Below are 18897 nucleotides of genomic sequence, written 5' to 3' on the forward strand. Positions count from 1 at the left end.
CAGCCACCAGATTTGCCATTCTGCACTCACTAATTTGCTGCTACATGGATCAGGAGTCTCTCTTCAACTGTTCCCCTACTGTCTAATAAGATTCAGGTTTGGATTTTCTGTTTTGTTGTTGTGTTTTGGGGATTTTTGTTGTTTTTTTTTCTTCTAAGTGGCAGCAGCAGCAAGACTGTTCTGCCCTGGGCTACTGCAGTCACAGGAAGACACGTGCAGTCCCTGAGGTGGCAAACACAGCCCAGTCATCTGTGCCTCCCATGGGAGAGGGCAGACCATAACAAACAGAAGGTCTCAGATGGGCTTTTACCAGAGACCATCTCTTGGAATGTGCCAGCCTATCTGATGAGACCCATAACACCACAGCTCCATTTCTATCCATACACAGAACCATGAACACTGTTGGCACCCACTCATGCCTGCGTGCTCTGCAGTCCATTTTCTGATTATAATCAGAAGTCATAAAGTCCCTCCACCAGTGCCAGCAAAAGTATAACCTAAATATTTTTATTACTGTCTCTTAGTGACACCTTCCTAAGTACCCAAATAATCTTTAAATGCAACTAATGCAATCTAAGCATTTCTATTATGAAAATTGACCAGCATTATGTCTCACTCCTAAAGACACTTGACTGGAAAAGACTTCAGATGTAGTGTCAGAGCAAAATTTTAATTTATATCACTCATATATTTTATATATTGTATAAATAAAATATATTTTATATTAAAAAGGCACACATATTTAAAAATACTAAGAGCTAATATATATCTCATAGGGTGTTGTTATTACCTATAACCTGCAAGGTAGACAAAGCTGACACCAGGAGAAAGAAGCTTCACCTTCTTACTTGGAGGGAAAGCCTGGCTAAAATATGCAACATCAGTGTCCCTGGATTTTAGAGCTATAAATACAAACAAATACACTTTCAAGTAGTATTGCAAATGGATTCGTTGGTGTATTTCTGCTTTTAAAATTGATTTCTATAGGGATTCAACACTTGGTACAGAAGACGACCCTGCAAAGCCAAGACATAGTGGTTTTGTGCAAGTGCACTGCTGCCCTCTCCTGGGTCAGCTCCGATTCGCTCCCGTACTCACACCACCCAGCAAACCCTCAAGGGGAGCTGCACCTCCAAGACCGTCAGGACGGCTTTGGGAGCTCGAGATTTAAACCACATAAAGTAAAAAAGTGAAACACATGCACATGCAGAATAAACGCAGGAAGTTACTGATCATTATACAAACTGCAACAATTCATCACCTTAATTCCTTAAATTCTACAGCAGTTTGTTCCTTTGTTTAGATTGAAGGCATCTTTCCTAATATCCACCAGAAGGGTTGTCAAGCATTGAGACAGGCTGCCCAGAAAAGCAGTGGAGTCATCATTCCTGGAGGTATTTAAAATATGTGTAGATATGGCACTTGGGGACATGGTTTAGTGGTAGACTTGGCAGTGTTTGGTTAATGGTTGGACTCGACCGTCTTAAAGGTCTTTTCCAACCTAAATGATTTTATGACCTAATGTCAGAGAATCCAAAAGTGATTTTCTGCATTAACAGCAGAGCCTGTGGGACAGCAGAGCATGCTGAAAACTAAAATAAAAAGGCAATCAGCAACTTTCACAAGAGCTTTGAGACTATTACTGCATGACTGCTGCAGCTCATAATGCAGAGTAAGCACAAAGTTACAGAGACTCTTAAATTGCTTTGATTTCAGCAGTATTAGAACAAACACAAATTTTACTATTACACAAAATCCTGCTTTTGATTACCCTGCATAAACCCAGGGTAATACATGGGCCCAGGTATCCTTCCCACTTACCAAAGCTTAATGACTGGCCTTACATAAGCTGAGCTTTAACAGACAGAATGCAGGTTTATCCCCAAGAAGGCATAAGACAAAACACACAGCTTAAGCCTCAGTAGAAGAAGAGCATAGACAAACTACTTTTAATTTTGAGATGCAACTGCTAAGAATGAACACAGGCTCAGACACTGCAGTTCATCTGAAAGGCAACTCATTCAAACCTTAAAGTCCAATGTTATTGATAAAATTTAGTATTTTCAGAATGTTTTAATACAATTTACAATTACATTTTAATCAACTAAATAAGCATAGTCTGAACATATATATTTAATCAACTACACAGGTATAAACCCAGTCCCTCAGGTCAAGGAAGCAGAAAAATAGCCAAGGTGGACACAGTGGCAGAGTGCATTCCACAGGGCAGGATGGCCTGGACTAGTTCAGGAACCAGCCTGAGATGAGCAGCACTCAGCTGTTACCAGCCCAAGCACAGCCAATTCCACTAACCTGGACTGGAAACAACTGGTCACAAAGCAGTTCTCAAACTGCTCAAACTTCATGGAAGTTAGCACTGCTGCACAGCTATAGGACATCCTACAACTCCAACCTGGTACAGTCTGCAAAACAAACTCTGCACTAGGAAGGCCTCAGCTGAGTAGTGGTATAGCCAGTTTTTTGGAACACACTTCAAGGAAAGACCTGTTCTCCATGAAAAGGGTCCAAAAAAGGAAGCAAGAATCATCAAAGCTAAAAGTTGTCATCTATAATATCCTAGTGGAGTGGTATTCTTGAGGCACTCTTCAATCTACAGGAAAATATTCAAAAGGGATAGCATTTCCACATTTCAAATACAGAATACAGCTGCAGAGAGCAAGGTAACAAATTGTTTTCTATATCCACCGACGGAAGAAGGAATAGCAGTAATGTTTCTAAATTGCAGCAATAAGGTAACACATCAAGAGACCTTTCAGTGAGAGGTAATAATAAATAACAAAATAAAACAATCTGAATAAACCAAACCAAAAGGCTTTAAGAAGAGGTTAGACAAACAATTGCTAAGGAACAATGTATGGGTGAATGTGTGGGGTTTAAGTATATATTTGTATATTTTATTTAAATGCATACATGGAAAACCAGTGATCTCTGAAATATCTTCCAGTCTATTCTTTATTAACTTTCATAGTAAGTATCTGCAATACAAATGAGAAAACAAATCATTTAATATACTTCTTCCCCAATGGTAACTATTTCAGTGACATGAATTCCACAGCTTACAAGCAGCATATATTGGTCACATGACCTTGAATATTGCTCACTGGCACCAAAAATTAAACAGATGAAACAAAGTCAATGCACGAAGCAGAGTATGAGAGTACTTGAGAAACATTAGACATTCTGGACTATTACCCACAAGCCAGCAAACACCAGGGAAAAAACACTCCCTAGAACCCTGTGCATAGGTGTACAAGCATCAAATTTACATACAGATCAAGTACCAATGCCACATAAACCATCACTTTGAATCCAGTCAACACCAGTGTGTTTTAGAAACAGTTCACAGAAACTGATGCAGCTGATGCAGCCCTTTCTGTAGGCACTTTTCTTCTGTTACTGTATTAAAATGCAAAATTATTTTGCAAAAGCTAAAGATCACTATCACGAAAACACTATGAGAAACAAACCTAATCAACAAAATATGCTTTAGAACTAGACCATGCTGGTGGTCTACCTTGTAAATACAAAGAAATAGAGCTCACAAACTATATATGCAAGCCACAGGTGATTTCTCCAGCTGTTTGTATCCTTAAGTGAATACTTTCCAAGGCTACTTTAACTATGCATTTTGAATGTAAAACACAGATGATGCGAGTGAGAAACAAAAAATGCTATCTCCCAAAAACTACTCTCCTGCCAAGTAAGACAGCAAACTTGTGCAAAGTCTAAACATCCAAAGCAGCAAAAATCCATTGCCTATTTTCCCAGTACTGGCACTTCTTATTTAAGTTGTTAAAGCAACCAAAAAACCCCTCAACTTTCTGGAAGCAAAAAGGCTAAACCCCTATTCTCCCACAATTCTTTTAACTATAGCTCTTTTTTTGTTTGTTTGTTTGCTTGTTTTAACCTTAATCATTCATTAAAGAAACAAACTTTTTTACAACACCGGTTATAACGTGTTTTTTAACTCCTAGATGCCGTACAAGCAGGACGGGGAAGGCGACTGTACAAGAACTGCTTAAGGACACCTTTAATAAACGATAGAGAAGGGGTTTCTTGCTCTGAGGGCAAGGAGCTGGTAGCTACCACCCTTCTGGCGCTCTGACCAACCGCGGAGTTGTTACTGACTGCTGCAGCCCGAGCTTTCCCTCCCACCTTGTGCTTCAACACCACCCACCCAACTATTCACTGCCCACCAGTAGAAGGCTCAAAATAAGAAAAAAATAAGCATCAAGAGGCCTCAGCCGGGGGAGTCACTTTAGAGACATTCTCTTTTCTGAATTCTTGGTAAGTTCAGAGAGGTTGTAACAACTTTTAGCTGCCCACAGCCAAAGGATGGTTTCGAGGGAGCCGGCGACATAAGAGAAGGAAGCTGCGGGTACCCTTTCGGTGTCCCCTCAAAGCACGCCACCTCCCAGCAACCCCCAGGCTGCCTTTTCTCGGCCGTGCATTGCTTCCCTACCGCGCTAAGCGACCTCTTCCACCCCGCGCTGCTTCCCCGCTGTGCTAAACACGCCCTTTCGCCCGCGCCCTCCGCGCCCTCAGCGCCGCACCCCGCGCCGTCCGCCCGCCCTCAACCCCGCCCCAGCCCCGCCCCTCGCGCGGCGCACGCGCCGGCCCCGCCTCCTGCGGTTGGGCGAGCGAGCTGTCCGTCAAGCGGCGGGCGCGGCTGAGCGCCAGTGAGAGGCGCTCCTGGGCGCGTGGGCGGGGCGCTGGCGGCAGCGCGGACGCGGCGGGCCTGGCGCGGGCCCGGCGCGGTGAGGAACGGGCGGGGGCGTGTGGTCGTCACTGCGCTTTTACCTGTGGGGTTTTGGCTTCAGCGCTGCGGGGTGAGCCGCGGAGCTGGTCCCGGACTAGCGGGGAAGTCGACAGGCGTACGGGGGCGCCTGTGCTCCGGGTGGTTGGCGGGCCTGGTCGTTACAGGTTGAAACTGTTTGAAAAGAGGCCGCATTAAGAGACTTGTCTTGTATGCTGAGCTGTTCCAGGCAAGTAGGGGTGAAGTATGTGTGTATGTTTGCTTCAAGAGTAGAAATGAGGAGAAACTACCGTCGAGGCAAGGAGGGGCGTGGATGGAGCAGTCACAAGCGCAGCCACCACCCCCACGGGCACAGAAGACCCAGCCACAGCAACCGCGCCGAAAGGCAAGTACAGGCAGCTCGGCTTGGCAGGGGCTAAGGCGTTGGATCTTAGGCCTCATTAAATGTGCGGAATGGTGACTTTCTAGAACCGAGAGGGTTGCCGCCTGAAGATCTAGTAGATAGTACTTCTGGTGTATCTGTCATCCGTACTGGGAGTGGAATTGCATTGATTTCTGGTTTATTGTGTGTTCACAACGGTACACTGATTTTAAACTGAGATGCGGTTCCGTGAGCCAGTCCTTTCAGCTGTGCATTATCATCCATAAACCCTTCATCAATATGCAAAGATAGTTCAGGGAAGAAAAATAAAATTACTTCATTCTACCTGCCTGTGTATTTTAAGCCTCTGTGTTTACTGGTGTAAACTCTGTCATTAGAGGATCTTCCTGAATGTTTGAAAGCATGATAAGTAATGTGGTAATAATACCACATCTAGCAGATCAGGAAAATGAAACAAGGCCTCAGGAATAATCCCCTGCCTTGAAAACTGATCCTTTGAGAAAAACACGTTTTATACTTCAGAACTTACACTTGCCTATGTTTGAGCTGTTTTTATGGTTGCTTTTTCATTCCCCTGTTCTTTCCTTAGTGCCTCTTGCAGGACTAAAAGAAGACTTTGTTTTAATACACTAAACTTTTTTTTTTTAAAAAAAAACTTATTTTTAGGAAAAGAGACACACATATGAGTTGCCACACTAGTTGCACTTGTGTAAGAAAACTTAGAAACGCAAATGGGCACTACTTCAGTGAGCAGAATTAAAAGAGTTTTCTTACAAAGCTTCAAAGTTAAGTGCCTGGGTTCGATCTGGGGTGTTTTTCCCCTTGTATACCTGTTGTGTTCTTTAACCATTTTCAAAGTTGTGTAATGAAACCGCAGCGGAGCTGGTATTAGAAATAGAGTTTCTTTGTGTTTTCAATAAATTATGACTCTTGCAAAACATCTTCACCTACTGCTTTTAAGATGACATGTAATTGGACCTGTCTTAAAAAGTGAGAATTGTACAGGTGATTCAGAAAACATCCCAGTGGAATTTTGCTCATCAGTACTGAATGTGCTCATGTATATTAGCTCAAAAAGAGGAAAGCTGCAGTTACCCTCTGCAATGTTTGTTAGAAAAGCAGAGGCTTTTCTTGGAATTTTCATTAAACTTGTGTTTATTTTGCATGTTTCTGAACTCATCAATGAAATTCTTATTATGAAGATAATGGCAAAATATTTTTGACCTGACATCAGTGTTTTACCCACACTGTCTCTTGCTTTGTGCTGCGAAGACTTGCGTGCTTTTAGGAGTAGGTTGTTCGTTTAATGTACAATTGCCCAGTAAATCTTTTGCTAAAAAGAGTTAAAGGCACTTGCAGAATCAACAGCCACGTCTAATGTATTAGCAAGTAATTTAAGGCTTTTAGGATGCTGGTTTCACTAACTTCCTTGAGAAATTTTTAAGCTGAATATTTTCACTGTTTGATTTTCACAGTTTAATGTATGGTGGGTGATATGCAGAGTGTGCTTAGCACTGCAAAATGGTATTCCATTGATGTCAGTAACAATCTGCTTTCTAGATTCTTTGTGGGAAAGATGTGTAGGACAGTTGTGAGCCTGTCTTGAAGGCAGTGCTGTTTTTTCAGTCTGGAACAGGAGGAACCACAGACCACAGTGAATGCAGGCCCCAGCAGCAGTGAAGATCCTTCTTCGTCCAGTTCAATGCAGAACTCTGTAGCACCAGGTAAGAGATAGTGTTTATGGGTCAAAAGTCAGTTCCTATATGCTGCTTGTATGAAAAAACTAGTAGTAGTAGTAGCTGCATTAATAATCTGGTGTTATGGGAACAATACAAACAGTAAAGTTTCTGGAGAAAAGCAACATCAGGTGATACAAAAAGATATAGTAAGTAAGGATCTAGAGAACAGAGCCAAATCACTTTCAGGCCCACAGGTGCTTCTCATGTTTGAAAACTTGTGTGCTTAGAGCTGATATAAACTGAAAAAATACAATTCTGTTTCTCCCTCCAGAAATGCCGCTTTAGGAAGAAAATGAACTACGAAGGAAGCAAATAAAATGAGAGAGCATATAAAAAATTACAGCTTGTGTTCAGTTACTCAGTCTTCTGAAAGGCACAACAATCCACCACTTTGTGGTGTGCCTCTCTTGTGTGATGTATCTCTCTTTATGCCTTCAGTGTACATTGTAGTCTGTAATAAATACACTCTGGCTAAGTATTTGTTCATTAACAACAAACGATGAAGCAGCAGTGCTGTTGAAAAAGATGTCCTGTTCTGGCTTCCTAACTGGTTAAACAATGCTAGCATTAACTAAGCCAGTGGGAACATATATTTCTGTACAACAGGAGAGTCCTGAAACAACCCTGAGTTCAGGGAGATGGTTTTTGTGTATCACTGTTTTGTGTTGTGAGCATGTGCTTGGAGATGTATCCTGCAAGACATTTATTCCTGTGTAATTAGATTCTGTATGCTAAATGTAGTGTGCTTTTATAAACTTTACTGATTCATTGACTAACTTTTTAATTTTGCTGACCTGAATAAATCTTGGTCACTTGTGGCTAAGCTGAAACCTAAAAGATGCAGAAAAGGAGCTGAATGGTAAGCAGCTGCAAAAAGAGATTACTTAAAATGAAATTTCTGGTAGTAGATAGAGTTTTAAATAAAAACTCTTGAAGTGAAATGTTAACAATTGCCTCTGAATTAATTTCTTTCTCTTGAGACAATCTTTCAGAGTATTTTACTTGTCTGCCTCTGCATTCACCCAGACAGGGAAGCACTAAAATTGAGTGTTTCTCATCCCAACTTACCTTTGGAGGGAGCCAAATGTACTCTTGATTTAATCTAAATCCCTCCTATGTGCTGAAGAAAAAGTGTCTTGTTCTGGGAAGTGAAATACTCTATTTGGGTTTATTTGATACCTCATTCTTTTTTTTGCTGTCCTACCAAGTCTTTTAACTAAGAATGTCCCCTCATAATGTATTTATGAGGAAAGACCATTTTTGTTCTGCAACAAAACCGTTCTTTTGTGCCTTTCTGATTGGTCTGAATTTCCTCTTGGTCAGCGGTTACATCCCTTCTGTATCAGTGTAACAGCCTTTGAAAACTATAAATAATCTTTTTTTCTCTCCTGTAAGTGGCTCATCTTCTCCTAGTCTGTGTATCATGCTTGGGACCTGTTGGGAGCAAGAGCTTTGAGTCTCATAACTCTGACATTCACGTGAAGACATGGAATATCAAAGAGCAGTAAACAAAGTTACCCATCTGATTTTGCCTCTTTTTCTCCCTGACTCCTCCCACCCTGAAGAACTGCCAGGATTTTATTATGACCCAGAAAAGAACCGCTATTTTCGTCTACTGCCTGGACATAATAACCACAACCCACTCACCAAGGACAGCATTCAGCACAAGGCAATGGAGTGCAAAAGACTGAGACTCCTAGAAGAGGAAGAAAAACAAAAGGTATGTTTTGAAAAAGATTGCAATTAGGCTTTATTGTACTGTGGCCCAGGACAGATTATAAACTAAAATCTTCAAATTCTGACAATTCAGTTTCTTTTTCTGCTAAGAATATATAGTCCTTGAAGCCTTTTGTTTAGCTGTTCTAGACAGGAATGAAATCAAGTCATTACAAACAGAAAACCTATAAAGATGCAGGAACTGTGCTGAGAATTGCAGTTGTCCAACAGTTACACTTGAGTCAGGGTATTGAATGCCAGGTTTCAAATTCCTGCCTTGAATTGGCAAAGTGGGGTCCTGATTTTAAGTTTGTCACATTTTTAATAAGTTGATTGTATTCCTGGACCTTGAAGAAACAATACTAATCACAGTTGGTGGAAACAGCTTTTTTTGAAGAACTTTTTTGGACAGTTAAAATCAAGGCAGGTCTTATGTTTATGTCTGGAAAACCTGTGTGCTTCTCTTCATAAAGAGTTACAGTGAAATTAATGCTGATGTTGTGTATTTGTAATCTGGGTAAAATATCTGTCAAGGATGCTTTTTCATTACCTGAAAAACATGTCTTAAAACTTTACAAGTAACAGCTTAGCTTAAATATGCTGTCACATGGAAGAAGTGAACAGTGTTCTTTTTCTTAAGCAATGAAGTTCTCCAACCAGCTATTCAGCTCTTCAGTCTTTGCTGTAAAGAACATTTTGATTCTCAAACACTTGCTTTGTCTGAGTATTATCAAAAAGATTTCTTACTCCATAATTCTGCAAAATACTTTATTCCTTGGTCTACTCAGAAAGTGTTTCCATTAAATTCTAAAAAAAATGTGAATCATGAAATGGAATCGTAGAATGACTTGCATTGGAAAAGACCTTAAAGATCATCTAGTTCCAACCCCAGGACTGTGGGGGGAATGGGGAGTGGAACTGGGATGGAAAAGCAGTTTAGTACAACAGTAAGACTGCATGTTTACTTGCAGTCTCATTGTGAAAGAAAATTTTGCTGTATAAGAAGAATTTCAGGCGTTGTAGTAAAACCAGAAGGTGACTTAACACCTCCAGGTAGTACTGCTGCTTATGTAGATTGAAAACAATGGCTGCTAGGGTTTCGTATTTTTTCTCCAGCTTCTGTATTTGCAGAAGTGCTCCACATCTCACAGGAATATATTCTTGTCTACTTATTGTAGTAGATCAGGATGGTGTTGCAATGTGTTCTGTACATTCTGAAAATTTTAATATATGTAGGCTAGAGGAAAAAGTTACCTAAACATCCCAAACATCAAAGACCCACAGCCATGTTTGAATCTTAAGTAAATAACTGAGTACAGTTCCACGTTACTCTCTTACAGAAAACAACAAGGGCTGGACTCAACTCATCTGTGCTGTTACAGAAAAGGCAGCTGGGTTTGCTCAGCTCCACAAGTTATTGCAGGTACAATGATTTGATTTGTCTTCTGTTTGCAGTTCAGTTCTGCTGTTAGTGCAACTGTTTCTGTCAGGTTTTCTTGCATTTCTTACTGTTTCATTGGGATGAGGAGGAACATATTACTTAAAGTTAGAAAAAAGGTTATATTCTGTAATAGATTACTAAAATGATGAGAATTCAAATGAAGTTGTTTCCCAATTTTACTTCAAAAAAGTTCACTTTACGTATGTATACGGATATGCTGGTTTGCCGCATTGTGCTTTATGAGTACAGCACAGCTATTTTAGGATAAATGCCTTTCAGTGGATGTGACCATTCCCTTGCCCCCCATTAGAACAGCTAAGGTAGCTCAGTTTCAGTAACAGTGCAGGAGGCAAGTTAAGTCAGTGACTTACTGTGTTGTTGTTTCGGCTACTAAAGATGTGCTGGGGTTCAAAACAGCGGGATGAAATTCCATGACTGTGGAAGATGCACATGTTCATGGGTTATGTAAGTTAAATTTCAGCATGCTAGTTATTCAGGCATTTTCTCTTCGGTGATTGAGAAGCAGTTCTATATCCTGGCCAGAATTATTTTCTTATGCATTAAATTTAGGCTTGCCTGAATTCTCCTCTCTTCAACCCCCTCACCCACCTACCTGCTTTTACAGGCTAGTCCATGAACTAAAAGTGAACTGCATGCAGAGGAGGAAGATAGAAATACACAGTCCAGACTCCTCAGTCGCTGGAACCAACAATTTTAAAATCATTGTGGTATGTTATGAGAAATGTAAGTCTTTAAGATAAAGAGAGCCCATCTTCAGAGAAAATTCAGGCTCTTGTAGTCAACTCACATAGGTCAAATTTTAGCTTTTAAAGATAAGTTACTCCTGCTCTGTCAGTTCTTAAAATCTGTGCTCAGTAACTTTAAACAGGTAGGGAGAGGCTGTTCCTTTCCTACAAAGGAAAATTATAAAAAAGGTTGGATATGAAAGTGGGTTTTTTTGGTTTTTTTTTTTTAATCTGATCACCATGTTCTTTTGAAAGTAAATAGGAGTTGAGTGGATCATTATTGTGGGACTGGGAGGAGGAGTGGAGAAGATCAAGAGAAAGAAAAAAATGAAAGAGAAGAGTTTTGGGAGTAGCAAAGCCCATGGTTCAGAGAAGCTAAGTAAACGTCAGTAATCACTTTACATTTAATGATCTTTCATAGACTATATAGGAAGCTCTCCAGGACCAGCTCCTGGCCTTGTAAACAGAGCACTGCATAGGTAGCTGAAGCCAGAAGGGACTCAGAAACAGTGTAAGTGTACAGAATTGTTAACATTGGAAAGATCATTTATTGTTAGCCAGGGACTGAATCCTTTACTATCCCTGTTTTTTCTGTGCATGCATTTAAAATGAGTTGGCCACTGATTTTAGAGGTGAATGGAAAGCAGGTGGTGTTAGAGGGATCAGAATTAATGTGTTGTTTCATTTTAGACCTAATGCAACTCCCTCAAGCTGTTTCTCCTGTAAGTTTCCAGTAAGTGTGACTGGTAAGCTTTTATTTTACAGGCAGATGTTGCTTGTGAACGAATATTCACTGTGAACGATGTAGAGCATGGAGGATGTAAATATGGTATCATCAATCTCAGCGGTTTGGGGAAGGAGTCTCTCACTGTGGAGATGTATGACAACCTCTACTTCACAAACCGCAAAGTACTATTTTCTGTTCCTCCTTCCTTTGGTGGTTGCATTCTCAGAACACTGTTCTTGGGAGGCTCGTGTGGAAATGCCATGAGGGTTGGGGAAGGGGCTAGGAGAAGAGAATGGAAGAATCTAGAAATGGGAAGCTTGGATAAACACAGAGCCACAATAAACCTGTCTCTGAAAGTGCTCAGTACCAGGGCTCGTTGTCAGGAATGTTATACTACAATTGGCATGGAAGACTACATAGAAATACCACCTTCCAAGGATAGTGCTTACTTCAGACTTGAACTGTAGCTGGCAAAACTAATGTTTTGCTACCAAAACTACCAAGATTTGCATGCTCTTTCTTAAAAATAATTTTGGGAAACTCTGTTTACCCCTAAACATGAGGCATATTTAAAACAGGTTTTCATCAGATTCTTTTAAGGATGGTCTCTTGAATAATAGGATGTGCTTGGTGCCTCAGTCTGTGTTTGGTCAGACTTCTCAGTGCTGCTCTGTCATTACAAGATGAGTATGAAGCTAAAATGCTCATGCCCTGTTACTGAGTTATTTAGTGGGCTGAAGAGTTGTGCCCAGTGCCGAATTCTATGTCATCTTTGCATGGAAATAATCTTTGCTTAATTGAAAAACAGATCACAAGAATAGTATGTCGTCTTCTCTCTGAAGGTGAATTCTGTGTGCTGGGCATCACTGACTCATCCAGATTCTCATGTTTTATATCCTTTTAAAAAAAAGCAGAATTGTTGTTCAGGTTTCACAAGTCTGTGTCATGCTTCACAGAAAAACTTAACTTCAAGGAATACCTCTCCTCCAGTTCTCCCAGAAAATAAGTTTTCTGGAAAACTGAGGAAGTAATAAGAAATGAAATATGTTGGAATTAGTGAAACAGATGTATGGTTCTGTTATGGATATATGTAGAATTGTTCCCATATTAATGATAAATGAAAGACCATGTTTTCTGCCCTGGAGGATTCCAGCTTCACTAATAGTGTATGTAAATGCCATATCCAAAATGATCTGATGTTTAGAAATTGGCTGAGGCAAAAGAGGAGCAGAGGGTTAAGGCAACAACCTTTTTCTGAAGTGAACCTCTTTGAAAGTGGAATGGTTCGTTTGTGTTTAAAACCATCCCCATATTGGTTGCGGTGAGAGGAGAATGGAAGCAATTCAATAGCATCACCTGCAACTTTCAGAGCATGTTCTGCAGGTCTGACTCAGAAGAAGAGGAACGTTGGCGGTGTAGCAGAGGAACCAATAATGAACAGTGCAGAGCCCAGAAGAATGAGGGGGGAAAAATTGAACTTTGACGTAGGAGAAGGCAGACAACAGGCATGCTATTAAAGTGCCAAAAGAAATTACATAGAAAAATATGGAATGGCCTGTGTGAAAAGCCAGGCAATTCTAGACCGACCCATCAGGGGGCAGGAGCTCACCAGGCACGTGCACAGCGGGGGAGGAGTTTGGGATCGCTTGGTTTGGTGGGTTCGTGCTTTCCCCTAGTTGTGTTACAGATCTACCCCACTGAACTTGAAATGCAGCTTCCAAATTCTATATATACCTGCTATAGTCTTCATAAAATATTTAAATGTAATCTAAAGTGAGTCTTCCTTGCCTCACCAATGTGTGCTCCCCTTTTTCCAATTTATCGCCATGAAAAACAGATCTACATTAATGCAGTGTCATCAACATGAAAAAGTGAGAAGAATGATCTATGTAGGACGTGCTTCTTTTTTTCTTTTTCCTATCACTAGTAAGATACAATAGTATTCTCTTATCCTTCTAGTAGTGAAAATACACAAGCAAGAATTTGAGTTCTTTCTACGTCATTCCTATGAAAGAAATTAAGAGTCAGGACTTAGTTGTAAACTGTAAAGCACATCAGACGTCTCAGGGAAAAGTGTTGTGAGCTGTGGCTGTGTCAGGGCAGCTTGCTTTTCCCACTTATATATATAAGGCAGCTTGTTCCATTCTAGGGAGAAATCAGTTTTCCTTAACTCACTTCAGCAAGCTGTGTCTCATGGGAATTGCAGAAACACCAGGCTGTGCCAGTCTGCTTCCAGCATCATTGTTCAGCAGCACTAACCCAGGTAGGGTGTTTTTGTTGGTTTTTTGTCTCCAATTTTTGGTAACAATTATGGTATGAAAAGAGCACAAAAGAAAGATTATTTTAACTTTTTTTTCAGTAGTTGATGAGACTGTTGTATTCCTGTAAGACTAAAACAGCTTAAGAAGTGAAATGATGATGAAAGAACTTGAGACTTAATTAACAAACAGTATTCAAAGCCCTAGTTTATTTTTAGCTGCTGCGGTGCTTGACTTTGGCAGGAGAACACCTCACTTGTAAAGCAAACACTTGAGATTTTTCATGAGTAGCTTGGCCTGTAATTAATACTCGTAAGCTGCACACAAGAAGTACTCACATTTCCTTATAGACTGTCCAGAGTCACTGCAGAATCTCATAGCAGCTACTCAGGTATGCTCAGGGGATTAATCAGAGGTGCAAAGCTGGTAAATATCTCAGCCCATAGCTCCTTGTACAAGCTCACGTTCAGTTGTATGTAAACCTGACTGACTGGGAGAATACTATGTCTTAAGTCTGGTTATAGCTGATCTTTTTTGTTCAATGTTTTTGGGGGCAGGACTTAATTGATTGGACTTTCTTGATAGATGTTAGAACCATGCTTCTTCAAGTCACAGAGTGCAGTCCTCTAATCTGGTATCCATTCAGATATGATCAGTTAAGTTTATACAGAGGAAATCTGTGATAAGAGTAATGGACTCATTTTAAATTTTTGGTGTCTTACTATTTAAGCAGCCATTAAAGCAATATGCATAGAGTCAGCATGAACTTGAAGAGTCACTGAGGGTGGATGGCTACTAGGCCAGCATACCCAGTTGCTCTGTAGAAGATTTTAAGCCTTTCACCATAATGAGATGCTGTGAGTTCCACCAAAGTCCTCCTGTGTAGCATATCCTACTGACTGTTTAGGTATTTCCAAGTTTGACTTACTTCACTCTCCTAAATACGTGGTTTGTGGGAGCCTTGCTGAGCAGATGCTGGGAGAAAAGTAGAACTTACCCTGTCTAAAACTATGTTATCCATCCATTCTTGTCTGTGTCACCTCTGCTACCTGACGTATGTATGTATGATGTCCCATGAAGGAAGTGAAAACTGATGATGTACTCTGCTAATTGGCATTAATTTTGTGCAGGAGCTACATGAGTAAGAGTCAAATCTAGGGTATTGTTACTTAATTTTTTTTTTCTTTAAATAGGCAGGCCAAGAACTTACAGGTTAGGTTTTGGCTGATCTGTAGTTTATAAAGTAAATGTTTTTTATTTCTAGCCCACTCATCTTTAAAAAATGGCTTACTTAGTGCTATAAGGCAAGTATTACTTTGTTCTTTCCTGCCATGGTCAGCCCTCTGACTACTGAATAAATTTCACAGTCTCTCGATATCATCTATTTATGGTGTCCCACTTACAGTCATGAACTTCCATTTGTTTCCTGTCTCTTGAGTACCAAAAAGGACACCAATTGGGTAACACTTTCTCTGCTTCAGATTGAAATGTTAAAAGAAGTATGGCAGTCTAAGAACCTTTCTGAGTTATCATCCTGTTCTAACATTTTATGAATACTTCATGTGTTTCTCCTGCCTTCTAGGAGATAGACCTGGGATGCTGTGCAGTTTCAAGATATCCACTGCCTGGTCCTGTGCTTGGTGCCTCAATCCCCAAGCAGACAACTGCTTTAGCACAGGTGATCTATCTGCAAGGCTAGCAACCCTGTCTGTCTCAGTGGGAAAGACTTGCATTCATCTCCCAGCTGCTACTCAAATTACAGCTAAACCAACATCATCTGTCTTCCTTAGGCCTGACACGACGAGTTCTTGTGACCAATGTAGTGACAGGGCATCGGCAGACATTTGGAACCAGTAGTGATGTACTGGCACAGCAGTTTGCCACGCAGGTACAGAGAACCATACGCCACCGTATTTTCAGAGCACTGCCTCATTGGTGGGCTCTTTGTTCTGTTTGGGGCAGGACTCCGCATGCTGTACATGAGGTTGTGATGACAGCTGCTGTTGGATGGGTGTTCTGCAGCAGAGCTGATGTGGTCTGATGCTTGCACACAATTGAACAGCAACAAAAAGATTAACTGATTTCAATCTGTGCCAACAGGGGCGAGTTTTGTTAATATTACAGAGGTTAAAAGACAAGGAAGTACAAAGAGCACAGTAATAGCATGTAAAATTGTTTTGGTTTTGGCAAATAACGTAATTTTCATAACACTCAGTGTATTGCCTCCACCAAGATGGAGAAAATCCCTATAAAATACTAATGGACTTGTTCACAAAGAACTAGAATGGTGAAATAGGAATTCCAGTTTCTGTTTCGCCATTATGTTAGACTGAGTTCCTGCTTACCTAGCCAAACTTTCCCAGCTAAATAGTTGAGGTTTGAATGGAACTCATGAGTTGGCTGAAAAATGTTGCAGTGTGTAATTAAAATTCTATTTCTTAATGCATGTGTTAAAATAATTTGACAACTACACCATAGAGCTCAAAAGCACGATACAGACTCTGTCTGTGTAAGTTGTAAGATCCTTGCAGATGTTACACAATGCGCTTCTTTCTCTGGGATTCTCCCAGACCCCAGTGCTGTACAATGGCTGCCGTTCGGGTGAGATTTTCAGCATTGATGTGCGCCAACGTAACCGAAAGGGGCAGAGCTGGAAAGCAACTCGTCTCTTCCACGGCTCAGCAGTTACATCTATTCACCTTATGGAGGCTGAACATTATCTTATGGCAGCAGATATGGCTGGAAAGGTATGGTTTTGTTGTGTTAGGATATTCTGTTCCTTTTAGTATCTGGGCATTTACAGGTACTTATCCCACTCCCAAGGGCAGATGCCTGCTCTTAGTATGTAGTACAGAACTGGGTGGCAGTTCCATTTATGGGTCTTCTTCCAGAGCCAGTTATTTTTCACAGAATGGTTTGGGTTGGAAGGAAACTTAAAGCTGGTTCCAGCTCCCCTGCCATGGGCAGGGACACCTTCCACTAGAACAGCTTGCTCAAAGCTTCAGCCACCCTGGCCTTGAACACTTTCAAGGATGGAGCATCCACAACTTCTCTGGGCAACCTGTTCTAGTCACTCACCACCTTCACATTGAAGAGCTTTCTAATATTTAATTTGAATCTACGCTTCTCAGTTTAAAGCCATTCCCCCTTGTCCTATCACTACATACCCTTAAACATTGACCCTCTCCAGCTCTCTTGTAGCCTCTTTAAGGTACTGGAAGGCTGCTTCTGGAGGCTGAATTCTCTCAGCCTGTCTCCATAGGAGAGATCCTCTTACTCTCTGACCATCTTCTTGGCCCTCCTCTGGATGTGCTCTCTGCTTTAATACAGCCTCTCTCAAACAATTCCTTCAACTTGCAGATAAAACTGTGGGACCTGAGAACAGCAAAGTGTGTGAAACAGTACAAAGGTCACCACAATGAATATGCTCTTCTCCCTTTGCATGTAAATGAGGAGGAAGGACTTCTTATAGCAGGTGGGTTGACTTTTCCCCCCTCTACTTGTAGAGTGTATGGTAGTGATTTTCTTATGCCTGAGGGGTGTTTCTTAGATACAGCTGTTAGAAGCTGTAAAGCTGTTAATTCTTTAAAATTCAGAAGAAATTTAGCCTTAGACATACTGTAATATACTATGAAAATGAAGAAATTATGTTATGGATGCACAGCTACTGTAATCACTTCCATGAGGCACTTAACAGCTTTATCTGCTGTGTCCTGCAAAAGTTGCATTATCCTTTCCACAATATGTCTCAAGAGTAGAGCAGAAAACACTTTATTTTGAAATTGAAGGAAACAACACGTAAACAGGAGATTTGGTAATAACTTTATATAGAGACTGTGTATATGTTTAGTTGGTGCTTAAGTGGATAATGTGGTGATGGACTGAAGTACTGGCATGTGGGCCTGACTCCTTACAAACTGTCTATACCACTCAGGTTCATTTTGAATACTCCCAGGTACACTCAGCTTTTTGTATTGTTGTATTTGGGGTGGGGAGAGGAAAAGTAGCAACAGATGAAGCAAAATCCTTGTAGTGTAGCCAAGCTTCATAAAGTTACTGTAAAGACAGTGACCTCCTTTCCTTGGATTTGTCAGTAAGTGATGGAATAGTAAGAAGAACTTTTAATTTGACTGAATTTTTCTCCCCTTTTCTTTAGCTTAGGAGCTTGATAAAGAGAAAAGCACTCTTAAGTGCTGATTTATCATACTTTTAATTACCTAATAGGAAAGGCACATTTTTCCCACTTTTGTATTATTCAGTGTAAAATTTTGGTTTCGTAAAGTATGGATAAGCACTTTGCCTCTTGTGGGTGTAGAAATAGTCGAGTTGTTTTCCCCATAGACCTTCTGCGGTGATAATCTTGCAGAACCATGTAAAATCCTTTTTGTGTAATGTTGAATTTTGCTGTCCTTTCCTTCCAGTTGGTCAGGATTGCTACACCAGAATTTGGAGTCTCCAAGATGCTCATCTGCTTAGAACCATCCCTTCTCCCCACCCATCATCCAAAGATGCCATTCCTAGTGTGGTGTTTTCTTCAAGACTTGGGGGCAGCCGAGGAGTTCCTGGTTTACTCATGGCTGTCAAACAGGATCTCTACCACTTCTCCTATAACTGACGTTTTATTCTCCTCAGACGTGGTGTACAAAGCTGCCAAGCAAAATGTGACTTCAGAATCTTTACACCAGTCACCCAGCTGTTGAGTCATTATGTGCTGCTGTTGCATCTGTTCTGCCCATCTAATTGTGAACCTCCTTCAGCAGTTCAGCAAATCTTGCTGTATAAATCTCAGAGTGCTTGTAAATAAAAGCTGAACACTGATGAACTTCTGAAACCTAGCTGTAAGCCCGTCAAGCTGGTAACTCTGTTGTGCTAGCTGAATTTGCTGTCAGAAGGCTGCTCTAACTTAATCCTAGTTTGGTCACATGACCTCTTAGCTGTGGTCACATCTGCCTCAAGAAGTAGGCTGGCCCAGCAGAGTGAAGCAGCTGCTGTTGAGACGCTGAACACTGTAAGTGTTCTGGGGCTTTGTTTGGAGTAGCTTTGGTTGGGGTTCCTGCTTCAACTGCCACTGCTTCATGCTCCATGGTGGAAGCAGTTCAAGGAACAGCCGC

At 40.9% G+C, this 18897-nt stretch overlaps 2 protein-coding genes across 8 annotated transcripts in view; one reads left to right on the top strand and one right to left on the bottom strand.

Annotated features, from left to right (window-relative positions):
* The window catches only part of DPF3 (double PHD fingers 3), a 193818-nt gene extending 189258 nt beyond the window's left edge, over nt 1-4560 (bottom strand). Inside the window, exon 1 of the mRNA XM_032110855.1 lies at nt 4484-4560. The gene's annotated coding sequence lies outside the window, so the exon portion shown is untranslated. The remainder of the gene's footprint in view (nt 1-4483) is intronic.
* Nucleotides 4561-4735: 175 nt separating this feature from the next.
* Nucleotides 4736-18610, top strand: DCAF4 (DDB1 and CUL4 associated factor 4). 7 transcript variants are annotated; one of them, XM_032110785.1, is made up of 14 exons: nt 4736-4778; nt 5046-5162; nt 6786-6883; nt 8464-8618; nt 9955-10037; nt 10681-10783; nt 11567-11710; nt 12371-12420; nt 13712-13791; nt 15369-15464; nt 15577-15674; nt 16357-16533; nt 17147-17261; nt 18208-18610. In XM_032110785.1, exons 2-14 carry the CDS (start codon nt 5053-5055, stop codon nt 18399-18401), a joined length of 1503 nt encoding a protein of 500 aa, XP_031966676.1. In that variant the 5' UTR covers nt 4736-4778; nt 5046-5052; the 3' UTR covers nt 18402-18610. The 7 variants fall into 7 exon arrangements, with proteins under 7 accessions (XP_031966676.1, XP_031966678.1, XP_031966675.1 ...); XM_032110787.1 differs by having other exon boundaries at nt 4739-4778; nt 5051-5162; XM_032110784.1 differs by having other exon boundaries at nt 4759-4850.
* The last annotated feature ends 287 nt before the right edge of the window (nt 18611-18897 follow it).

Source organism: Corvus moneduloides, chromosome 6 (assembly GCF_009650955.1).
Source record: "Corvus moneduloides isolate bCorMon1 chromosome 6, bCorMon1.pri, whole genome shotgun sequence".
NCBI classification, from domain to species: domain Eukaryota; kingdom Metazoa; phylum Chordata; class Aves; order Passeriformes; family Corvidae; genus Corvus; species Corvus moneduloides.